Source organism: Oryza brachyantha, chromosome 4, assembly GCF_000231095.2.
Source record: "Oryza brachyantha chromosome 4, ObraRS2, whole genome shotgun sequence".
NCBI lineage: Eukaryota > Viridiplantae > Streptophyta > Magnoliopsida > Poales > Poaceae > Oryza > Oryza brachyantha.
This window is the reverse complement of record NC_023166.2, coordinates 16,342,600-16,366,181: the sequence shown is the minus strand read 5'-3', so window position 1 is coordinate 16,366,181 and position 23,582 is coordinate 16,342,600. Positions and strand designations below refer to the sequence as shown.

General features: G+C 41.2%; 2 protein-coding genes across 2 annotated transcripts; both read left to right on the top strand.

Annotated features, from left to right (window-relative positions):
• The first annotated feature begins 5,339 nt into the window (after positions 1–5,339).
• Positions 5,340–7,590, top strand: LOC102713738 (aluminum-activated malate transporter 10-like). The gene is made up of 3 exons (XM_040523633.1): positions 5,340–5,706; positions 5,847–5,987; positions 6,187–7,590. Exons 1-3 carry the CDS (start codon positions 5,340–5,342, stop codon positions 7,209–7,211), a joined length of 1,533 nt encoding a protein of 510 aa, XP_040379567.1. The 3' UTR covers positions 7,212–7,590.
• A 1,733-nt stretch (positions 7,591–9,323) lies between these two features.
• LOC102701165 lies at positions 9,324–18,733 on the top strand. The gene is made up of 14 exons (XM_006652588.3): positions 9,324–9,786; positions 10,287–10,967; positions 11,351–11,554; positions 11,708–12,016; positions 12,270–12,388; positions 12,576–13,619; positions 14,172–14,313; positions 14,411–14,570; positions 14,658–14,821; positions 15,472–15,551; positions 16,785–16,884; positions 17,043–17,104; positions 17,205–17,361; positions 17,940–18,733. The coding sequence occupies exons 1-14, from the start codon at positions 9,613–9,615 to the stop codon at positions 18,108–18,110; spliced, it is 3,567 nt and encodes a 1,188-aa protein (XP_006652651.2). The 5' UTR covers positions 9,324–9,612; the 3' UTR covers positions 18,111–18,733.
• Positions 18,734–23,582: the final 4,849 nt, after the last annotated feature.

The following is a 23,582-nucleotide window of genomic DNA, read 5'->3' as shown; positions in this document are numbered from 1 at the left end:
AAGACTCTAGACTACAAGTACAACTGTTAACCTAAAAGAAAGTTAATTTCTGTTTGAAAACTCGTGCCTAAATTACATTAGTGGTAACCACGTACACGACACACGTATTTACCGATACATGCCTAAATTGCATGTGGTATTGATGACTTAATAGTATGTTGGTTGCATATGCACGTCACATCCAATGATTTTAATATGTTTCTGACTTGGCTCTGCACCGTCTTTGCACCATATCCGCCATCCAAAACAATCCGCTCTATATCTGCATCCTCACACTATCTGCACTCGTTCTAAGTCCATCTAAAAGTTAGGATATGGTTTGACCTCTATCCGTCCAAATTCAATCTATTTTCACCCATACTCCTAGGTTGATAGCCACCCCGGATATGGTAAGCTGGGATTAGCAAGGCCAAGATGGTCCCCCTCGAAAGGCTCTCTCTCCATGCTACTTGACTAGCTCGAACATATATACGATGGACTTATGGGAGACCAAGGTCTTGTTGAAGACATGTGTTTGCTCCAAGGCCGCCGCCACGAGCCCTTGTTTCTTGTGATACCGAAAACATGGAAAGATTATGGCTATAAAGATTTATGGAATGACCTATCCATATCTATTAGTATCTTCGAGGATTCTGATGAGATGATGGTTGGCTTTGGAACTGGTGAGAGTTAAGGGAGTTAGTAGCTTGTGAGTTGGGTCTTCGATCAACTTTAACATTGTTTGATTTGATTGGGTGTGTCTTGTCTCTAGTTTGCTTCTTCTTCTGATCGCTCTTGGGGTTGTGCATTTATACCCATAGGGCCCCTTGCATCGCTATGGAACTTGCAAAGCTATTCCTAGAAGTCTTTGATATAGTCCTATCTGAGTTTGATTATGTCTCTATGGTTTGGTCAAAGTTGATCTTGTATTCCTCGTCTGTTCGAGAGTCTATCCATGTTACGGGGAGTCTTTCCTGTAAAGGTATAGGCATTCCGTGTGTGAAGTGGAATTTTCTTCTGTTGTTAGGGTATACCATATTTAATATCATGACAATGTTCAATGAGTTTTATACGTAATATAATTATATTTGTGAAAACTAAAACATGTTGTATTTATGAAAAAATATTGTGGTAATATCAAGCTAAATTCTACATTTATATGGTTATGTGCATCCTAAATGCATAGGTTGATGATACAATCAGCTTCTTTGTCTTAAAAATATCATAACTTTGTTTCAAACTCTAGCTTCTATAGTATCGAAATATAAGACCAAGCCTATCCGAGAGGTGTGAATGGTAGGGAAAGCTAAACATACAAATCTTTTAGTGAAAATAAAAGAACCTTTAAAGTTGATGGACTAACCTTGTCACGTGATATCTCGACTCTGCTAGACCTCGGTTACTCCGTGAAACCAGTCCTTGCCATTGACCAATATTGATATCATGTCACCTACTCACACATAGATAAACCACCCGTTTCTAGGCAGCTTGACACACATTAGTCACGTGTACTCACAACAACACCATAAATATTTTCAAACTAATTTATATTAGTAAATCATTTGTAGTGTTTTTATCACGAAATATTGATCCTGACGATGTTCTAACAGCTTCATGCTATATTGTTAAGATATGAGTCATCATGTTTTGTCTTGGGGGCTTATAAATTAGTGGTAATAAAAGAAGGCAATAATATATGTAGGGACACCAAAAAATATATGGCTTAATTGCTATGAGTAGCTATTTAGATCCTGTAGGCGGCAACATAAGTCACCATCTCACATGGACTGAGAAAAGTTAAATCACATATTGGCCGCACGCAGCAGCAGCAGCAGCAGCAACAGAAAAAATTCAATTATGGATGTACGAGAAATTAATAAGAAAAAACACCTATATATCCAGCACATGCTTAACAGTGCATCCGCATGTAATTATGCAGCCGTGTTAGACCATATGTACGGACGCAGAAGTCGCCTAACCCGGCATACAATGGTTGACATCGATGCGCATCATGCGTACGTGTAAATTATCCACGCCTGAATTCGCCAACCATTCATAAGCAAACCAATACGTGGCCTCATTTGTGTGGATATGCATGCAGATGAGCAGATTCAAACAAAACCGATATCCACAAGTACATATACTCCCGTTCTTCCCCTTTTACTATTAGTCCTATATGTAGATTATACATGATCGAGACATAAAAAAGGTAGGAGTATGTACGAGCATGTTGAGAGACCCAAAAAATAAAAATCAAATGCTCTCTGTTATTCACTGTTTCAGATCACGGTAGTATTTTTTTTTCGAAGTGTTCACTTTTGCACGTTTGAGAATTCAAGATCTCAGTACGAAAAGTAAGGACCTAATATTTTAAGATGACATTAATAAATTTGCGAAAAAAATATTTGTGAATAATTATACCGATCTACTCTTGTGTAATGTATATAGGGGGGGGATCAATGATAATTGTATTGAGAAAATGTGGGTGTCCTAAACGAGAAATGAAAATGAACGGGAAGAAATATGTTCCTACCATGGATGAAATACATGCCTGGTTTTTCACTTGAGATGATCAGTTTACCTTTGCCTTGCAACAAAACCGGAGAAAATGACAAATCATCTCAACTAAGAATTCATACAACTATATTTACAAAAAAAAAATGAATTTAGATCCTTGCGGGTAGAGTCCTAGGCCAAAAACTCCACCATGCATCGATCACACGATATTTATGTGCTGTGATATGTAAGATTTAACGCACTACAACAATTTTGATTATCTACTGTGAAAAAACATCACAAAATATTCAATATTCGTTATAAAAGTTTTTTCTCCATAAAAACTTTATACAGGTAGTCACAGATGTCATGTCACTAAATGTACCTCGTGCGAAAATTAATGTTGACCATAAAAAAAAGCTAAATCAATAATGGAATTTCTTCGATGGGCCTCTGATTCCATTAGAGCATGGGAAAAAAATCGTTGGCCACCTAAGCCCTCACCTTCTGTCTCCTCTCACTGGCGCTCTCTTCCCGACCAAGCCCGATAGTTGCCGCCCCTCTCCCCTGCCACATAGCGTCGCCACTCTTTGCCTTATCGGTGTAGGCGAGCCCAGTTGGCCATGCCCCTCCCCTTCTTCTCTAGATCCACCTCTGCATCGATAATTGTCTCCCGAGCTCCTTGCCATCAACGGCACCACCCCCTTCATCCCATGCGTTGCCTCCATAATCTTTCCCCTCCTCGTCACTCTATTTCTTTTCATGCTAATGTTGAGGGGTGGCATGGCATCTACACCTAACAATTCCATGCCTCTAGTGGCTCATGCTACCAACACACATCCCATCTTCTAACTATTATTGATCTTGTGCCCTTGCCTTCGACGCACCCTCCTTCATCTCATAGACTTCAGTGTGATTCTTGCCACCTGGTTGTCCAACTATTCGTCACCTGTCGTGTTTGACCATCGTGGTCATCCCTAAAACCACCCCAATACCCTCCACCATCTCTAACCCCAAAACCTTAACCCATAGGTTCTCTGTCTTGGCATCTCCCTAACTCACGTCATTTCTTGCGTCCCCCACACTAGAGGTGACACATGATGGACATGTGCTGGATCACGATCCAACGATATGCATCAGTTGATTGATTTTTTTTGAAGCCCCAAAGGGGTCGTATATATATTCAAGAGGAGGGAAAATTACAAGGATCCTATTGGATCGGAGTGAGAAAGTACAGGGGGAGAAAGAGCAGATATCGACGAGATTGCTTATCCAAATAAAAGACGACTGTGTTACAAAATCTTGTGTGCCTGCTTGTTGAGTTGGTGTTGCTGTTAGCACCGATAGCTCCCTTGCCCCGACTAATCTCCAAAAGCTTACTTCATCTACAATGCAATCCACTATCGCTTCCAATGTCTTCTCTTCATTCCTAAAAACTCTATTGTTTCGTTTCCTCCAAATTTCCCACATCATTAGGATGAAGATGGTCTTCTGGCTGCCTCTTACCTCTTTGGTTGTGGTCTTGGTGGCAGCCAACCACCATTCTTGTCCACCTTACATGTGTGCGAGGGCTCACCGGGCAATCCTTGAAGATGTGCTCTACTGTCTCTAAATTTTGGTAACATAGCTGATAGAAGTATTCCTTTGGCCATTGTCGTTGCACAAGCCAGCTAGTCCGCTGTCCATATTCGATTTTGGCATATTAGCCATGTGAAGAATTTGCATTTCGCCGGCGCCCAACACTTCGAGATGTTTTGAGCTGAGATGGAGGGTAATGAACCTATGAACTGAAAGTGGTAAGCTGATTTGGTTATGTACACCCCCGAGGTCATCCACCTCCATTTTATCGTGTCCTCCACTCCATGTGTCGGGACTATATTCTCTTCCCATAAGCGTGAATAGACTGTAAAGAACTCCGCTACGAGCGGTAGCGTTATGTTGTGCCTTATGTCAACAATCCATTTGTCATCTTGCAGGGCTTCATAGAAGTTGATTGAAATTTCAGAAAATTGTAGGTGACGCATGAATAGCAAAGGTCTGGTACAATCACAATCAGCATTTAGTTTGTCATCTCCCCTGTATGCCGTTGTTAATTAATCACAACATTTTTTTCACTTGTCAGTTTGATTAATTTTCTCTTTTGCCAGTAAAAGTAAAGCTTGCATAGTATAAAAGCCGTACCTTTTAGTTTGCCTTGGTTTTTATTTCCTAGATTAATTCACGTGCATCCCTATGTTTACTTTCAGTAAGATATTTGTGTTATACACACTTTTCAATTTCAGTTTCTTCCGGAGATGTAGACATATGTTTTTTTTTCTTTCAAAAAAAGTAAAGATAAAACAGACATGTGAGATACAAGAAAAAGTCACTCACTTAACGAACAAATAACGGTACCATTACATGTACATTCTAGCGTTTTCATCAGAGACATGCTGACAAGAGAGCACGTATACCAAAACAGTTGTACCCCATGCGTTCATGGACAATATATTAAGCCAAATTAAACGAGATCCACGCCTTGCTTTGAAAAGACGCCCTAATTAAGCCTCAATTTTTAGCACGAACCTCTTGTGTGCGCAAGGTCGGTCAGAAAAGCTTCGGTTTTCCGCTGGCCCTTGCTGACGATATCGTGTCCTAACATCTGGTCATCAGCGTCCCCAACCAAAAACATTTCTCCTGTGTTCTAGCTCGTGTCTATCTATATATTGAACTGACATGTCCCATTTCGATGCAAGCTAGCCCAAGACCAGGAGCAGCAGCGAGCATCTCCATTGCTAAGCCTCTTAGGCTCTGAGCTCTCATCTTCTCACCGTTTGCACGAATTAAGCTAAATGCAAAGCAAAACACAGAAGTGAGCAAGCTAAATGGCTGCGGCGAGGAAGGACGGAGTGCAGATGATGAATGGAAGTGCTGCGGCGCCGGAGTGGCGGGTGACGGTGCCGGAGGGCGCGTCGGTGACGGTGGAGCACGAGGGCGGCGGCCGGGCCGCCATGGCGTGGGCGTGGCTGGTGTCTCGCGCGGCGGCGCTCGGGAGCGGGGCGTCCGGCCTCGCCGGGCGGGTCTGGAAGATCGGCGCCGACGACCCCCGGAGGGCCGTGCACGGCCTCAAGGTTGGCCTCGCGCTCGCCCTCGTCTCCGTGTTCTACTACACCAGGCCCCTGTACGACGGCGTCGGCGGCGCCGCCATGTGGGCCGTCATGACGGTCGTCGTCGTCTTCGAGTACACCGTTGGTAAGCGCGCTGCATGGCTGACCGTGGCGTGACACGTCGCAGACGTACGCAACGCAACGGATGGGAGACAGTCAGACAGACAGACAGAGTGCATGCCTTGCCTTACGTGATTAATGTGGCACGTGCCTGTTCATTTGCAGGTGGCTGTGTGTACAAGGGATTCAACCGAGCCACCGCGACGGTGAGCGCCGGGGCGGTGGCGCTCGGCGTGCACTGGATCGCGAGCAAGTCCGGCGACAGGTTCGAGCCGGTCATCCGCAGCGGCTCGCTTTTTCTTCTTGGTACGTACGACCGAACTCAGTGTGTACACGTCGACGTATATATGTATGTTTTTGTACGCATGTGTACGTGCGTATATACATTCCTCGTGGTGGAAGAAAAAGAGATCAAGGATACATGTTTCACGTTGATCGATCGATCCATCTATATATCGAAACGTGTGCTTAATTCTGCATGCTCGTGTACGTACGTACGTTGCAGCCGCGGCGGCGACGTTCTCCCGGTTCATACCGACGGTGAAGGCGCGGTTCGACTACGGCGTGACCATCTTCATCCTGACGTACAGCCTGGTGGCCGTGTCGGGGTACCGCGTCGACGCGCTGCTGGCGATGGCGCAGCAGCGCATCTCCACCGTCGCCATCGGCATCTCCATCTGCCTCGCCGTCTGCGTGCTCATCTGCCCCGTGTGGGCCGGCCAGGAGCTGCACCGCCTCACCGCGCGCAACATGGACAAGCTCGCCGGGGCCGTGGAGGCCTGCGTCGAGGGCTACTTCGCTGAGGAGGAGGAGGAGGCGACGGCGACGGACAAGCGGCGGACGGCGCCGGCGCCGGCGGTGTTCGCCTCCAAGGCGGCGGAGGGGTACAAGTGCGTGCTCAACTCCAAGGCTTCCGAGGACGCGCAGGCCAACCTTGCGCGGTGGGAGCCCGCGCACGGCAGGTTCAGCTTCCGCCACCCGTACGGCCAGTACAAGGCCGTCGGCGCCGCCATGCGCCACTGCGCCTACTGCGTGGAGGCCCTGAGCGGCTGCGTGCTCTCCGCCGAGCCCCAGGCCCCCGAGAGCGTGAAGCGCCACCTCGCCGGCGCCTCCAGGAGGGTGGCGACGCGGTGCGCGGCGGTGCTCAGGGAGGCCTCGAGCTCCATCACCGCGATGACGGCGTCCCGGAGCCTCGACTTCACCGTGGCGGACATGAACACCGCCGTGCAGGAGCTCCAGAGCGAGGTGAGGGCGCTCCCGTCCAAGCTGTTCGGGGAGGCGACGGCAGCGCAGCAGCTGATGGACGCGGTGCAGCTCTTCACGGTCACGTCGCTGCTGATCGAGGTGTCGGCCAGGATCGAGGGCGTCGTGGACGCCGTCGACACGCTCGCCACCCTCGCGTCGTTCAGCTCGGCCGACTACGAAAAGCCAACCGAAGCAGATGCCAAGGTGCAAACCGCGAGCGATCAGGGCCCGGTCGAACCGGTAGCGTCTAGTGCAACGAAGAACACGGCCGAAGAACAGGTTTAATCCGGTTCACGTCAAAATCCCACAACGAGTCGATCGAACCGGGCGGATTAAACCGGTTCTCGATTGGTCTCGCGGTTTCGCTGCTCCCGCGGCAAACTTCCGAGCGGCAACCGGTCCGAGTGGCCGAGTCAGAGTGGGGAATAATAAGAAAAGATCAGCGTAAAAAAAAGCCTTGATCAACGTTGCTTACCAAAGGAAAAGTTGGCATAAACGGACAGCATCAAGGAGAATTAAAAAGAAGAGCACTTATCATAAAGTTGCCAATACGACACTGCGCCTTTCAAGCCATGAATGTGGTGTCAAATCAATCTTAGTGCGATGTTATTTTTTAGTTACCAGATAACCACAATGTTATTTGATCCCACATAGAAAAAAAAAACGGCAACTAAAGTTCAGGGCCTGTAATCCATCGTGCATGCACCATATATATACAGTATATATATTGTCTTTCTATAGTCATCACAGCACAAAGGCTACCAGATTTTCTTGGTATGAGCTGGGCGAAAATGCATCACATTCTTGCTGCGTGCCTCCTTTTTGAGGGTGTTGTCAGCGTGATTATTAAGTAGATAAGAAGCAAAGGCACTACTTTGAGTGATCTGATAAGAGTCAGCAGAAAGAAATTTGTTGGTCCTTTCCAACCATCTATTCCATTTACTTTCCTAGTGGAGGACAGAGTTTCTGCACTGAGTAAAATGGAAGAGATAGGTATAGATGACAACGTACACACCTTGGACACAAGAAATCGAAAAAAAAAAGAGGTTTGGTCACACGGCAGTGGAATTATACTATGCTTAGCTTGATATCTTGTCTAAGCTCTTCAACAGACAGCATGCTAGTATATTACTCCTATAGTATTGTTGTAGGAGAAGAGACCCCGCCAAATTGGAACAGCAGGCAGAGGATATGATTATCACTGGTGCTTGCCAGATGCAATGCCTTTGGGATCATGGACATGAGGAGATTATTTTTCTCCAACTGGGTCCATTATTACTCTATTTGGGATTCTCGTATTGAATGTTTACTCTTATCCTAAAAGAGAAATCGTTTTGCTTTAGTCTATTTTATTTATAATTTGGGCCGGTACGATTAAATCAAAACAGAGTCAGTTCGTTTTATGAAGAGGATGGGCCGAAGAAGAAGTCAGAAGGAAAGACCCATAGGGAGTTTAGACGACAACCCCTTGAGAGCCCACATGCGTTGCGTCTCTTGTGGGTTCGAGCCGGAACAGCCGACCGCCCAAGCGCATTCGTGGCGGAAGAGTCAAGCCAAACATCGGCGAAGGTGAAAATGACCTCTATCCTGTGCGACTGCATCGTCGGCTCGTCTCCACCGACCTCTTCCTACACAGATCCAACTCTACTACGAACTATTACCATCATTTATATAAGTATGTATAGTCTGTTTAGTAGAAATTAAAAGTTTGTTTGGTTTGTGTGTATATTTTATCATCCTACATGTTAAATGTGTCGCACGTAGATGTTTGGTCGGTCATTTGGCAAATCAGATCGTAACATGTTAGCCTTCAACTAAATATGTCTTTTAAGGCTAGAAAGTAAAATATATAGTAATCATTTAAATGGATGAAGGTGAAAGATTTGACGAGGATAAAATAAAATGATTACAATAATAGATAAACGATATAAAAATGTAAAATATACTTATAAATTTAAATAATATAAATGTTTATATTTTTGGAAATGCGACGGACGAGATACCCGATCGATCTGTTCCCGCCTTCGCTCTTCGAAACGGCGCGAGGGCGACGGTGGCGTCCTCCTCCCACTCGTTCCCCGTCCTCACAAATTCGTTTTTGCTGGCCGTAGGATCAAGATCCAACAGTCTACACTACACCAATTCCCAGATCCACTCACCCACCAGACCACCACCCACCCGCCGCCCCGACCGACTGGCCGCTGCCCCGTCCGTACCCTGCCGCCGGCCCGCCGCCACCGCCGAAGACGCCGCCGTCGACTGCCGCTCCCTAAACTATCCCTCCCCCCTGCCACCACCCAGAGCTCTCTATACACCAGGAAGCTCATCCCCCTCCCCCTCCCCCTCCCCCGAAAGCCGCTCCCAGTCCTAGCTCACCCCGTATCCTAGGCTAGGTCGCGTGCTGTCGGCCGAGAAGGCGAGGGGTCGCCGGAGATGGAGGTGGCTGGGTGACGCGCGAATCCTCGAGCGGGATCCGAAGGTCCCCAACCGAATGCTACTTAGCCATTCTGTCCCACTGCGTCACCGAACGGCCGGAGCTAGCGCCTCTCCGGTGATCCGCACCGGGATTCCGCTCGCTGCAACGAAGCACACCGCCACCAGTCCTCTTCTACCTCCACCTTATCCCCGTTACGCTCGGAATTAGACCTCACATTGGAGGGCATAAACCCTAACTAGCATTCCCCGGATGGAGGCCGCCGCCTCCAGCCTCTCGGCGCTGCTCGCCACCCTCCGCGTGGACGGCCCGTGGACGCCGCCGACAACCTGGGAGTCCGTCACACAAGTTAGCGGTGCCACTCGTACCGCCAACCCTGGAGGGCGCCTCCTGAGGGATCCGATATACGAGCCTGCGTCGGTTCCGGTGAGTGAAAATTACCTGTTAATGCACTTCGATTCACTGTTATTTTGAGAACTTACGCGAAAGTAGAGTTTGAATTGCCAGTTTGGGGGTTTATGTAGCTAGAATGAGATTTTTGCTGCACTTCAAATTCTGTAAGGTGTGATGCTTTAGATGGAGTATTCCGTGAGACTTGTGTTGATTGTGTTCAGCACCAACACAAAATGTAGCACGACGTCATCAGGAACATGCTACTCATTTCTTGGAATGATCATGAGGATGGTAGCTAAATGCTGAAAAATTAGAAGCACCCTTTTGTCTTGGGATCTACCCATGTGAGTAGATTTGCATGATTTTGATGTCCTTGAAAGTAAGTGTGTTTGTCTGATGGTTTATTGTGTGAAGAAAGGCAGTTGGGATTGACCAGAGAAATTACCGTTGGTCATGACAGGCTGAGTATTCAGTTGTTACATTTTGTTTGCTATCTCTAGGTGTCAACCGGTCTGATCATCTTTCTTATGCAGGATGCTTCCTTGGTTCGTCTGGCTTTGCATGCACTTCATGGTGTCAAATCATCATTAGATGAGATTGAGAAGCTCTCTGTGCTATTCTTCTCATGTCCAACTGATAGGACTTCTCATCGGGTTGCAGGCGTGTGGTCACGCTCATCCAGTACTACATCTGTTGGGAATATTCTCAAATCCATACGCATTACAGGTCTCGCGGTTTTCTTCCTGTGCAAGTTTGTGCACTTTTATCTTTTCCAAAATCGTGAATTGAATTGTCAAAGTAGAGGACATGAACGCGAAGTTTCTGATAGTGAAGAAACTGAGCAACCTGCTCCTTATAGTTTAGTGAACCAAGCATTCGCTGCAGCAGTTGAAAAGGTCCTAGAAGGTTATTTCTGTTCCTTGAACACTTTACCACAATCAATTAAGCTGAGGCGTTTGGAGGGGCAACCTGATATACCGTCCATGACCCCAGATGGAGCTAATTGTAGTTCTAATTCTGAAGTAACACTACTGGAGGTTTATCTCCACACTGAGGAGTTAAGAAGACATATTAAGTCGCTGGGAAGTATTTGCTTTCCTAAGTTTGCAGGTCTTTCATTGTGCCAGGAGGGCTTGACCACTGATTCTAGCTTGGAGTTTGAGAACTTCCCACGGGGCACTGATTTGCTTTCCTATTTGTATGTCCATCTTCGTGTAAGCAATCATCTTATGATTTAACCATATAACTTCTATAGGAATATCTTGACCTTGTGCACTTGATGGTTTCTTATAGTTTTATTTTTTGCTAATGTCTTAGATTTTCTTATGTTAGTAAGGATGTCGTAGATTCAAGAACATCATATGTCTACTTCTGATAATATTGCTCTGATGAGCCCCTGATTCAAGAGTAATTCATAAAGATACCACTAGCTATTTATCCTAATATATTCTTTAACTGAAAACAGGGATATGAATATTGTATTGCTTCTCTATCATGATTTTTTCAATTCAGATGTCATATCGTATGTCATTGTTCTTCAGATAGCTTACCATGCAAAATGGTGGAACATTCCTGATATGTTTTGCTTGAATTTTAGGATGCTGATTCGGTTCACTATGGACTTCTGAAATATCTTTTTGTTCGTTCTTGTGAACCATATTGTAATTTCATTAAGTCCTGGATTTACCGAGCTTCTGTTGATGATCCTTATGAGGAATTTCTCATAACACATGCTAAGAATAAGCATGGTCAAGGAGGTTCATCAGACCCAGTAGATGGTTTCACCCTGGTGTCCTTAAAGGTAAGCTTTGTGCAAGTTTTCCTCCTTTTGTGACATACATGCTTGACATCAGAAGTCCAATTATATGGGCCATTCGTATGAACCATCTATCATTTAGTCTTACTGACCCTGAACTAATCCTAAATTTTGTTTGCGATGTGTTGCTGTCAACAGGGAACAAATCATGTATCTGCACCATGCTTTCTCAAAGATATATGCCATCCTCTTCTTCGTACTGGGCAACAGCTTCAAGTTCTCATGAAGCTTCTAGAATCGTGTACTCTTTCTGACACTGGAGGAGGTGCTGCATCTCGTAGCATCATTCATCTGGAGGAAATTCTCCCATGGTTTGTTACGTCCATGGAGTCTTCAATGAATTCATTCACTTTCTCAAAAAGTAGGGTGGAAGCTATAATATGTCAAAGAGATGCTATGTACAAGTCAATGATACAGAAGCTTCATCACTTTTTCTCAAATGTTGAGGTCTAGTTACACAGACTGGATTACACTCTATTTTCAGTTACAGCATATACTAATTATACGTGGTTTTGTTTTTAATGTAAGAGAAGCAAGAATATTTGCTTCCTCAAAGGACTTGCATATTTTATGTTAGACTTTTCACTTTGCCATCAGTACTAAAGTTCAAGTTTTCCCTAAAATGAACATTTCATGCTACTTTTGCTCCTGTTTATAACCATGTTTTGAATTATTCATTTGACAAAAGACTGGTTTTCAGGTAGTTCCTTTTGATGCGGCACCGAACGTTCTGCATATAAGTACAAGCCCTCTAGATACAGCTGTTTCAGATGTGGAGCTTTTCTATCACGGCACAGATGCTCTACCTGCTTGCAATACGTATGTTGTGAATATACCTTTATTGTGATGGCTAGCTCTATTTAAATTTTCATCTCCCATTCATTTCTCCCGTGTTTTACTGCTCATATTTTATACGATATGTTTAAGTCTGCAGACAGGTTGATCTAGCAGATCATAGGTCTATACCACAACCTGTTTTAGTCTGACTTTTCATTTGTAATATTAGGGTTGCAGAGCTTAAAGATAATGATGCTTCCTCAACATCACAAGAATCTTCAGATAAAGTGGATGCATTGGAATCATCGGAGTCCTCTTCTTTATATAGTTCTATTGATGATATTGAAGATGAGATTGATACCACTTGTGATAGTATGCCTAGCTCAATGTTCTCATTGTACCATTTAAGTTCAGGTGAAGCAAAACACTCCTTGGTAACCACAAAGCTACTTTCTTACCAAACCTGTTCTGTTCATGACGGGATTAATCCTGCTAGCCCTATCAATGAACACCAGAAAGATGGCGAGTTGAGTTATGGGCATGTTTCTATGCACTCACAGAGTATAGAACATGACGTGGTCCATGATGCTTTGGAACTGGACAATCAATACAGTGAATTTTGGCCATTTGGCAGTTTCATGAAGAATTCGTTCAATATTTCCTCTGGAAAATTGAGTTTGGATGAAGACTTTTTATATAGAGGAGATAAAAGCACAGCAGAGCAACTACTACCTGAGTCCTGCTCCCCTGGACTTTCAAACAGGGATAACGATGAAAAATCTAGCAATGTAAATCAACCATGGAATACTAGCATTCCTTACAATTTTAACATCAATCCCATACTGAAGAATGCGGCTGCTTGTCATGTGGAGCATGACTCGCATGGAAAAAGGAAGAACCGAGCACTTATTGGGTTTAATTTCGAGTCAGTGACAAATCCTTGTGAAGCATATTGTGGGAGAAATACCTCTTCCTTTGATGAGTTTGAAGTCACACCTGTAATGGCTTTACAGCCCAACGCTCGGGCTTCTAAACAGCTTGATTGTTCCAGTAAACTTCTTCAGTCTCAGACAACAGACCAGGCTTGTCTTACCTCAGGAGAAATTTTAGAACATACTAAACTTTTGGATAATTCTTCTGGTGGGGCATTCTGGGAGAAATCATTAGAGCATACTGCTAGATCAACGGAAATAGCTGGACATAGAACTTCATTGTCTGATATGCCACTTGATATAGTGATTGACAAGTGCATTATACAAGAAGTTTTGCTGCAGTATCCTTGTAATTTTCCTTCAATTTTATATCTTGCTATATTACACGTTATGTTTTTTCTTGTTTTAATTTATTATAGTTTTGAGCTATAACTTTCCTTGGTTTAGCATTTTGGTACCCCCATATTCTTGAGAAGTTTTTTGATACTGCATGAGGCTATATGTCTTTTGAAGAAAAACATCAGAGGTTTGCTAATCTTCTCTTTCTTGTCTAATTTGGTCTGTTTGCAGTGTATTAGGCAACCGGTATGTGTATGTTTTGATAGACCACACATCTTGTATCAATTGTGTGTTACTTCACATATGAAACGTGTGATAAATGCTAGTGCAGTTTTAGTTAGTCCTGGAAAACATGGTCTACACACTAAAACTTGAAGCACTAAATTTCAGCAAAAAGTTTTAAAATATTATTTTTTTTATCGGAGACAGTAGGGAAGCCCCTACTGTTATAACTATATTAAAAGAGAAATATCTATAGAGGAATGAAATGTACGGAAATGAAAGAGAGCGAAATCATTTTTTCAGTTTTTCCTCTTGCTCCTTAACTGTACAAGATATAATTATGTAAGCAGCTTCACAATGAAGTTGCTCGAGGAGGGTTTTGATCTTTGTGGACATCTACAAGCTTTGAGGCGTTACCATTTTATGGAGCTGGCTGACTGGGCAGATTCTTTTATTGTTTCAATTCATAACAAGGCATCATTTTCTAACCTTGCTGTTTTAGATGATTGATCATGCACTAATGTTTATCAGCACCAAACAGTCCTTGCAATTTTGAATTTTCCCTCTGCAGAAATGGTCGTTTGTCAAGTCTGAGCAGAAAAGAACAGAGATCCAAGGGCTGCTGGACTTAGCTTTACAGAGGTCCTCGTGTGAATCCGACCCTTATAAGGAAAGGTTGTTTGTATACATGGATGAGCAAGCAGTTGTTTCTCTTGCAGCCTCTACATCTGGTAATGGTTTAATATTGGATTCTCTCCGGCTACAGTTTTTGGGGCTTGATTGCTCAGATCATTAACTGCCAAAGTTTGCACTGCCAGGTCTTGATGTGCTGGACGGCATCTTATTGGGCTATAAAGTTGATTGGCCAGTGAATATTGTCATTACAGAGGAGGCGCTGAAAATATATGCTGAAATATTCTGTTATCTTGTTCAGGTTAGGCTTGCAGTGTTTTCGCTGACTGAAGTATGGCGATATCTGAAGGTACATTTTCCTTTGATGTTTTCTTAGAGCACCTTTTCACTTGGATGTAAATCCCATAAGAACTTCCCCATCTGCTGGACAGAAGCCTTTTATGTAGTAGTAGTGAGTGTCAAATACCCATTGCAAAACTGTATCAAGTGATAATGTGATAGTACATCCAGTTCTAGGTTTAAATATTTTGGTACGGAGTAGTATTGAACTAACATTTATGATTTATTGAGGAGCAGTAATTGGATAGATCATAAATGGTGTTTTCTTTTGGTTCTCTTAATAGATGTAGTAGCATATGGACCAGCATGAGATTCCTTATTTTTGTCATATAAGACATATTTGCTACCTCTACTACTCAAAGGGGAGTTTCATCCATCCACCCTCCCCATTATCTAGCCAACAAAACTGCAGCCACAAAATGGTTAGCCCCGTGCATGGCTACTTGAAAAAACCAACTTCCTGAAAAACTGGTCAGAAATACAAATCAGAAACCCTAAAGCAAAACAACATGTCACTGCAGCTGTTGTCCTTCACGTAGAGAATCATATCTCACATGACTATGTGTGTGACAAGTAATCAACATGATTTTATTGTTCTGTAGCAACGCATGGGCATTTAACTGGTATGCTAAGATGTTTGTTTGTGTAAACTGATTTCAGGAGTTGACACAGTTAATCAGTCGTTCCAGCCATAATAGACCTGATGTATTAAAGGAATTGAGTTCTGTGATGAAATTGAGGTACCCACATACAAAAATCTTTTACAGTTTTGTGACATCCAGCCTTACATTCTTATAAACAATTAGGCAATTGGTATATTCGCTGAAATATTTCAAATCAATGCATGTTTTATTCAATGTCCTGAACTGTTTGTTACATTGTTAAAGTTTTAGTTTGTGGACTTTTCTTGAACATGCTGTATTTAGGCATTGACATGCCAGTATGCCACAATAAAGTAATTATTTTCATATAAATTATTTATTCAGCATTAGCATTAGATCATCAAAGTTGAACTACTTTCAACATGCTACTTGGAAGAGCTATTTTTTTTAGGAATCATGTATTGTTTTTGTAAAGCAGTCACTGCAGTTCTATTTTCTAAACGTGTTTCTACTACATAACATTTCCCAGTTCTCAGCATTAGAATTAGCAAATACAGAGCATAAAAGTGACAAATAAGTGATAGTGCTCCCAAAAGACCAGTGCCCCTGTGTTCCACTGCATATAAATGCTGCAAATGATTTTTTTTTTGTGAATAATATGATATGTGTGGCATGGCAGATTGTAGAGTCATGCAAAATATCAGCCCAAAATACATTGTACAAAAGTGATATTTTTCTTTGCCTCAACCAGTGCCTTTATGTACAATGGATGTTGGGATGAATTTCGCATGGTTGCATGTACCATCATATTTCACACTTCAGATTTTTTTTTTCATAGTAATCAACAAAATTTTTTGACTATTTAATGGCACTTTTGTATGTTGGGACCATGAGAGCACCATCTCGTTGGGAGCGCTGGAATTCTTCTTAATTGTTAGACCATCTACAAGGGCATTTCTTATTTGAGTAATCAAATGTTCAAAACATCCTCCAACCAGCAATTTTTCGAACACTGAAATGTACTTCCACTTCCAGTAAAAAAAGATAAATGGTACTTTATCATAGATATGAAATTTATATTTGCATATTTTTCTTGAAAAGCATTTCCATTTCATGTTTGTACAATAGAAACTACATATCAAAGTTGCAGTTTTTAAACTACAATCACAGTTGCATTGTGTTATAATTAGTGATCTTTTGGGGAGTACTAGATTTGTTCTCTCTAACTATTGCGGATTAATAAACCATTTTTTCTGTTGCCTGGTTGGATCCCAATTCGCCTTTATTCTTTCATCTTCCATTGATGGCCCTCAGTGTCAAATATTTCTGGAATAGTTTGTGGGCATTAACTACCCTTTTCTCTTTATTTAGACATCAAGTTTATCACTTTCTATCGACACTACAACAGTATCTCCATTGCCATTTGTCTGATATATCATGGCGCCGTTTTCAACATTCACTCCAACATCAGGTATGCTGCTCCTGTAAATTTGATACTAAAGCTGTTTCCATCTTAAACATAAAAATGATATATTATTCAGTGATGATTTTATCTTGTAACATTTTTAATATCATAATTTTACTTACCAGAAAGAAATGAGTGGATAATGATCTTCTATTATTGCTTAGGTGAGAGATATGCTGGATCTCGAGTATGTGCATTTATGTTATGTTACTGATGCACTTCACATGTAAGTCCCATTTTGTTATCAAGCACAGATTGTTTTCTGATGTGCAATGCTATTTATGGTACAAGCTGTTATTCTAATTGATTATTGTTCTAATGTTCAGATGTTTCTTATCCACTGAAACAAAACCAATTGCCACCATAATCAAAGGCATTCTGCAACAAGCTTTGGAATTGCGGTCATGTTTTAAGAGCCTCAATGACATTTCTGAGTCAACAGTGAAACAGCTTAACCTGCGTTCTCTTATAAATTTCTCTCAGGTATTCTCTATTTCAAAATTGCGGGTTTCTTTTGGAAGATATTTTATCTAAGTTCATCCCCTGAACTCCAGTGGGCAAATGAAAGACAATCTGGACCATGTGCTTTGATATTTGATTTGCTTAACTAGTGCATTTTACACTGGCTACTATCTGCACTCTGACAAAATTGTATCAAGAGTTAAGATTTACCAAATGATACTAAAATGACTTGTCATTATATACTATTCCTTAAAATTGCTTATATGCAATCCTGCATCCAATAATTATCCTAGTTGTCAACACATAACACCCTCTTTAAGTTCCCACATCCATTAATACTTATTGGACCTTTCCAACCGTGAACTGTTACTTTTTTTGATCCAATACTTAAGAGGATGAAGGGTGGTCACAGTAAGGGAATGTTCTTGTTATGCTGCATGAATATTCGACAACAGAGTAACCAATATGTTCTATCGGTGGTAGCTGTCTTGCCGACAGGTCTCTCAAGTCTCAACAGAGACTAGCCGTTACTTTCTATCATCTATAGGTAGGTTCTATATATCAAGTTCTTTTTTTCACTTTCTGCTTTTTCAACTCAGGTGGATGCAATTAGGACGAAGTTTGAGGGTAATATCAAAGATTTGTATACTTTGCATATGAAGTCTTCGAAGTATGGGGAGATTGGTCTTTCTCGTTTCTGGGGGTATCTGAACTACAACGACCATCACTCCTTAACGATCAGTAAAGATATGGGCTGCTTCTATTTCTAATAGGAAATCGTAAAACCAAAGGTCAGGTGTTCCCTTCATCTTCTGTGGCTAGCTCGCCTTCTAAGTTCAACAATTATCAGTGGCAGCATAATATGCGTTCGATTGTTTCCTGCTAGTGAGACGAGGTGCATCATTTTGGTCAGCTTCTAGAATCAGTTCACTTTTTCACCCACGGCGACACAGGCATATGCTTGTTTGTATTATTGTCTGCTGGCTGTGAGGTATCTTAGCTTTTGAATTTGCAGCACTAGAGCACGCTGACAAGGCTTCTCGTGTCCTTTCCTTTCGGAAATGAGGAACGCTGGAACGCACGCTGCTAGTCTGCTAAATCAATTTGTTCTCGCACATGCAGAAACTAGCTCCTTGTTTGAACTTCCCCGATGTAAAAATGAGCTCAGAATTTGACGATTTTATGTAACTTTCACTTGATAGAATGGTGGTTTGGTGGAAAATACGAGACTAGGAATTAACCTCAGGGGTGCAATTAGAAGGAAAACTTTACTTGATTGTGAATATATGTTACTAATAGAGTAGCTGTACTCTTGGACACAGTCGAGGTAAATGAAAGCTGTGATTGAGTAACGTGTAGTATTACTCATGAACGCTAAAACTTTCTTTTGTTCCTGTAGCCTGAATATCGAGCGTGGACTCCCTGATGAGTGGGTAACTTCATTCTGTGCCGAAAGCTTTACATCTGTCTGTAGTGATTTTCAACGCGAAAAAAACAAGAGAATTTTATAAATGTTTGGAAAGTATTTATAAGTATTAATTTTTTGTATTAATATTTAAATTTAAGTTTATTGAAGTTTTATGTTAGAAATTAAAATGCAAGGATGTCATTATAATTTTGTGAAATCGTAGATATGTTATCCTGGCCCATGTGTCATTGACTCATGTGGGTTCCATATGTCATTGAGATATCAGTAGCATATCTCTAACTTTGATAAAATCATAATGACACGGTTGTAAATTTACAATGACGCGTAAAGATAGACAAGTCTCATGTCGTAGTTGGTAGTTTTATGTTCTAACATGAGCTTGCAACGTATGTCATGTACATACTAATAATTTGTAATGACCAAACGCGTGCGCCGGTGACGAGAAGGATGCACGGCTCATGCAAATCTATTTGGAAATGTATTTTCTTTGTTTCCCCTAACACGTCAAAGAAAACACGGGCTCTGCTATGTAAGCAAGTTTTGTTAATATAAGCAAAATCTAATGCACGGGTTTTTGTGATGTGACAGCCACTAAACTCCAAAAGGGCATCCCAGTGTGTAGCTTGACAATGTGTAATTGGATCGGAATTGGGAAAAGCGAGGCAGAGTATATATCACTATACATCTTTGGACAGCTGGATGACAGGATGAGTTTGCGTCCATGAGAGCTACTATCTATATACGTAATACATAGATATATTAAAATTTTAATGTAAAATTTTGATATCTCATGATACTATATAGCTTTTATACTTAAAAAAATATGATATCTTAATATGTATTTTCTAAGAATCGTAAAAGGCTCCATCGACTAAACTTATAAATCACCTTTTTGGATCTGTCGGCAATTAGGAATCACCGAAACGGAGTCATTGTCGAGCTTGTAACTCCGTTGGAATGTACCTGTAATTTTTATTCTCACGACAGAAGGTGAAAAGTCATGGAAGAAACCTATCTTCATAATTATATTGCTGGCAAGCTAGTAGATGAGAATGTGTAAAAGCAGCTTATATTGGTATGAGTACATGGATTTTTAATATAAAAGCCAGTGTTGGCTGGCCTCTTCTTCTTCTTAAAAAAATGAGTACATGGATTTGAACCACAAGTGATTTTTGCTAAACGCTAAAATGGAATTATTAGACAATACCAAGTTCTTTCTCCTAGCATCTCTAGGTGAAACAAAATTAATTATCATTCGAACCATAAGCCAACTGACGTTAAAGGTTCTGAGTATCACATTTCGAATTTACTACAGAAGAAATAACATTGGGTGCGTCAAATAGTCAATATAAGAATGATAGCTAGTCATGTTTGGAAAGTTTAAGATTACGAGATACACCTAATCAGAAGTCAGCTTCTTAAAATTTGAAAAGTTTGGATTTTTAACTTCTGGCTTTTCATGAATTTTATAACTACATATTCTTAGAATCTACTATCTCTGTCCAATTTTTATTTTATTTTTTTGGTTTCTGTGTCTACCATTTGATCATCTATCTTATTAAAAAAATTATTAAAAACTCAAAAAAAATTAGTCACACATAAAATACTATTCATGTTTTATCATCTAATAATAATAAAAATATTAATCGAAAAAATTAAATAAGACAAAGAGTGAAATATTGTATCCAAAAATTAAAAAATAAATTTATTTTAGGACCGATGGACTAAACTGTTTGGAAGAGCTATAAGCTGCAACTGAAACTCTTCCAAACACACCCATATAGCATCCAGGAATGGCCAGGAGTTTATGCTTTCTTATTGAAAAAAGAATGTGTTCAAGTTCAAGATGCAGTCTGTATAAAACCTATTCCATATTTCATGAAACAAATATGTATTGCTTGAAATGAACATATGAACATTCATACGGAGTTTATTTTGACAGCTCCAAACCTCAAAAGCTACCGGAGTTACACAAATTCCAAACCAAAACATATACTGTAGAGAAAATTATTGCTGCGCCGGCCGCTGATAGAAATGCTAGAACACCTTTATGCCATAAGCATTCTTGCTTACTCATCTGCCATAAACTTGTTATAAAGAAGTCACATATAGTGTCCATCTATGAATCTCTTCAGCTTGAACGAAATTCCAGAGTAGCACAAGAGTATATGACAAGTGGATCGATAATCCCCAAAAAATCAGAAAGATTAGCTTCGCCTAGAGCTCTAACTTACGCATGACCCCAAGTTCAGAAATGCTTTCTCCTCGTTCCTTAAAGAGTTTGAAAATCAGATCTAAACCTTACCAAGCTTATACTGCTTACCAGCGCATACCACGAACCGCTCAAACTTTGACATGTTTGGAATTCGGACAGAAGTTCTCTGAATGAAGAATACATGAGTGATATTGGTTCGGCTCACATCTGTTCGAACGACGTGAGCCGAAACAATACCATACCATGTCCTCTTCTTCTTTCTCCATCTGCAAGTTCTTGGCTTCTAGGTGAAATACTTAAGCTACTAAGCTAAGCTTAGCTAGCTATAGCCTGATCTTTTAGTGTGTAGACCTAAAATTGCCTTGTTTGCCAATGCCCAAGCAGCCATATATATAGCATGTCCTTGAAAGCTCCATGGTTAAGCCACGTACGTATCAACAGCACACCACACACCTTTCCCTTGATTTCTAGTAGAAAAATGCAAGTAGACCATGGATATGCTAAACTTAACCTAACCATCGGTGGATCCAGTAGAAGTGTCCATTACTAAAACCTTGTGATCCCCAAGTCATCAATTTTCTTATGTTCTTCGACCTGTTTTTATTCCTTTCTGCTACATTAGGATTTAGGGTAGTACTTCTATACACGTATGTAGGTGTGCCTTTACAGCTGTAGTTAGTAAGCAAGGCCTACGTGACGTTCTAATTTAATAGTGCTTTGGTGATCCTTATAATTGATAGTCACTGCAGATATGATATTATATATGACATCAAATTATTGAATACAACTCTTTGTAGTTCTGTTCATTGTGTTCCTGAGAACATTTGGTATTATCAGAGTTCATATAGTCACTCTTCAAGATCTCACGAAATATTAGTGACATCCTCTCAAAGAGAAAAATATTAGTGTTTGGTAAGTAGCGTGGTACCTCATAGACGATCCGGTATCTACTTATGTAGTAAACAACTTACATTGAACTGCTGAATGATTTTACATCCAGCTTAATTTCATACCAACTCCAATCACTATTTCCTGGTTCTTGTCAAGCTTTTCGCTGACCAGTCTTATGTGATTATATGTTTCTTTCTTCCTCGCAAAGAACAAAGAAGTTCAGTATGTGATCAACTTCATGCGAACTATTTATCGGTCAATTTTAGACTTTCAGATTCAGATAGCAATGCGCCAGTTTCCACGTGGCTGGACAGTTGCCGTAGTACTACAAGTACTTTAATTTGTACCAGAAAATAATTATTACTCCCGTCCCATAATAACTTTATTTTTTATTTCTGATCATTCATCTTATTTGAAAATTTTATATAAAATTTTAAAAAATTAATCATACATAAAGTACTATTCACATTTTACCATCTAGTAACAATAAAATTATTAATCGCAAAAATATTTTAAATAAGACGACAAAACATTATATCTAAAAACTAAAAATTAACTTAATATGGGACGGATGTAGAGCTCCCTTGTGCTCCTGAGGCTGCAAACACGAAATGACTATATATAAATACTGCAGATAATCGCGTGATCAGCTAATTGGACACGTCGTACAGGTGCCAATAAAGTGTACACGAAATCAGCGAGAATCCAGGGACAAAATTTTAAGCCAATTTGCTCATTGTTAGTACCATGATTAGACCTTGTCAGAACGCAAGGTCATGGTGGCGCCAAATTTGCTCCCATCCTTCTGGCCAACTTTAACATCTCATCGCCAATAATATAATCTGAGTTCACGAATCTTTGCACGGAACGAAAACTAATCTCCCGATCTGATCTGATCGGTTCATGCGTCGTAGTACTATAATCTTCACTTAAAAACAAAAACAAAACGTCGTATCACGAAGACGAAAGTAATCAAGAATTGTGCGATTGGTGAGCAGAAACCCAGACACATCTGAAATTATGAACACTATGAGACGCCATGGTGGTAGCGATGCTTGGCCAATGGCCAATGGCCGAGGTCCTCCTCCGAAGAAATTGTAGACACCTTTTGTGAAGATCGAAGCTGATGGTTTTAGTATATGCGTTCTTGCAGATCACAAGGTTGATTTAAAACGGGTCACGAGTGGTACTATGATTAGATATTCTGGTTCTCGATTAGCATTGCCCAGAATTATTAGTACTGTAGTATGGTCCATTCGTTGCCCTATTCTGCATCACTGAATTAAAGTATTTGCTGAACTTGTTTAGGCCGGCAGGCACAGCCTGAAAGTTGAAGTTGATGTGGTTAGCCTTCGAGGCTATGTACTGTACAAGATAAAAAATTAAGACTTGGATCCTAGACCAGAATGTAGTTGTGACTTGTGAAGGATGCGACATGGGATGCCTTTTTTGGTTGAGCACATTAACGCCGTAAAAATATTTCGTCGACAGTGATATGAGATGTGGAAATTAATTAACCTTCTAGCACCTACCACTACAGCTAGATCCACAATAGTGTATTCGCTGGCTGATAAAAAGCTCGTTTGTTATAGATGAAAAATCTCAAAAGCCATTAGTGTTCAGCATACGCGAGTCAGTTCTCGTCTTGCTTAGTTTTTCTTTCTTTCTTTCTTGTTTGTTGATGTGCATCTGATGGAAACAGAGGTT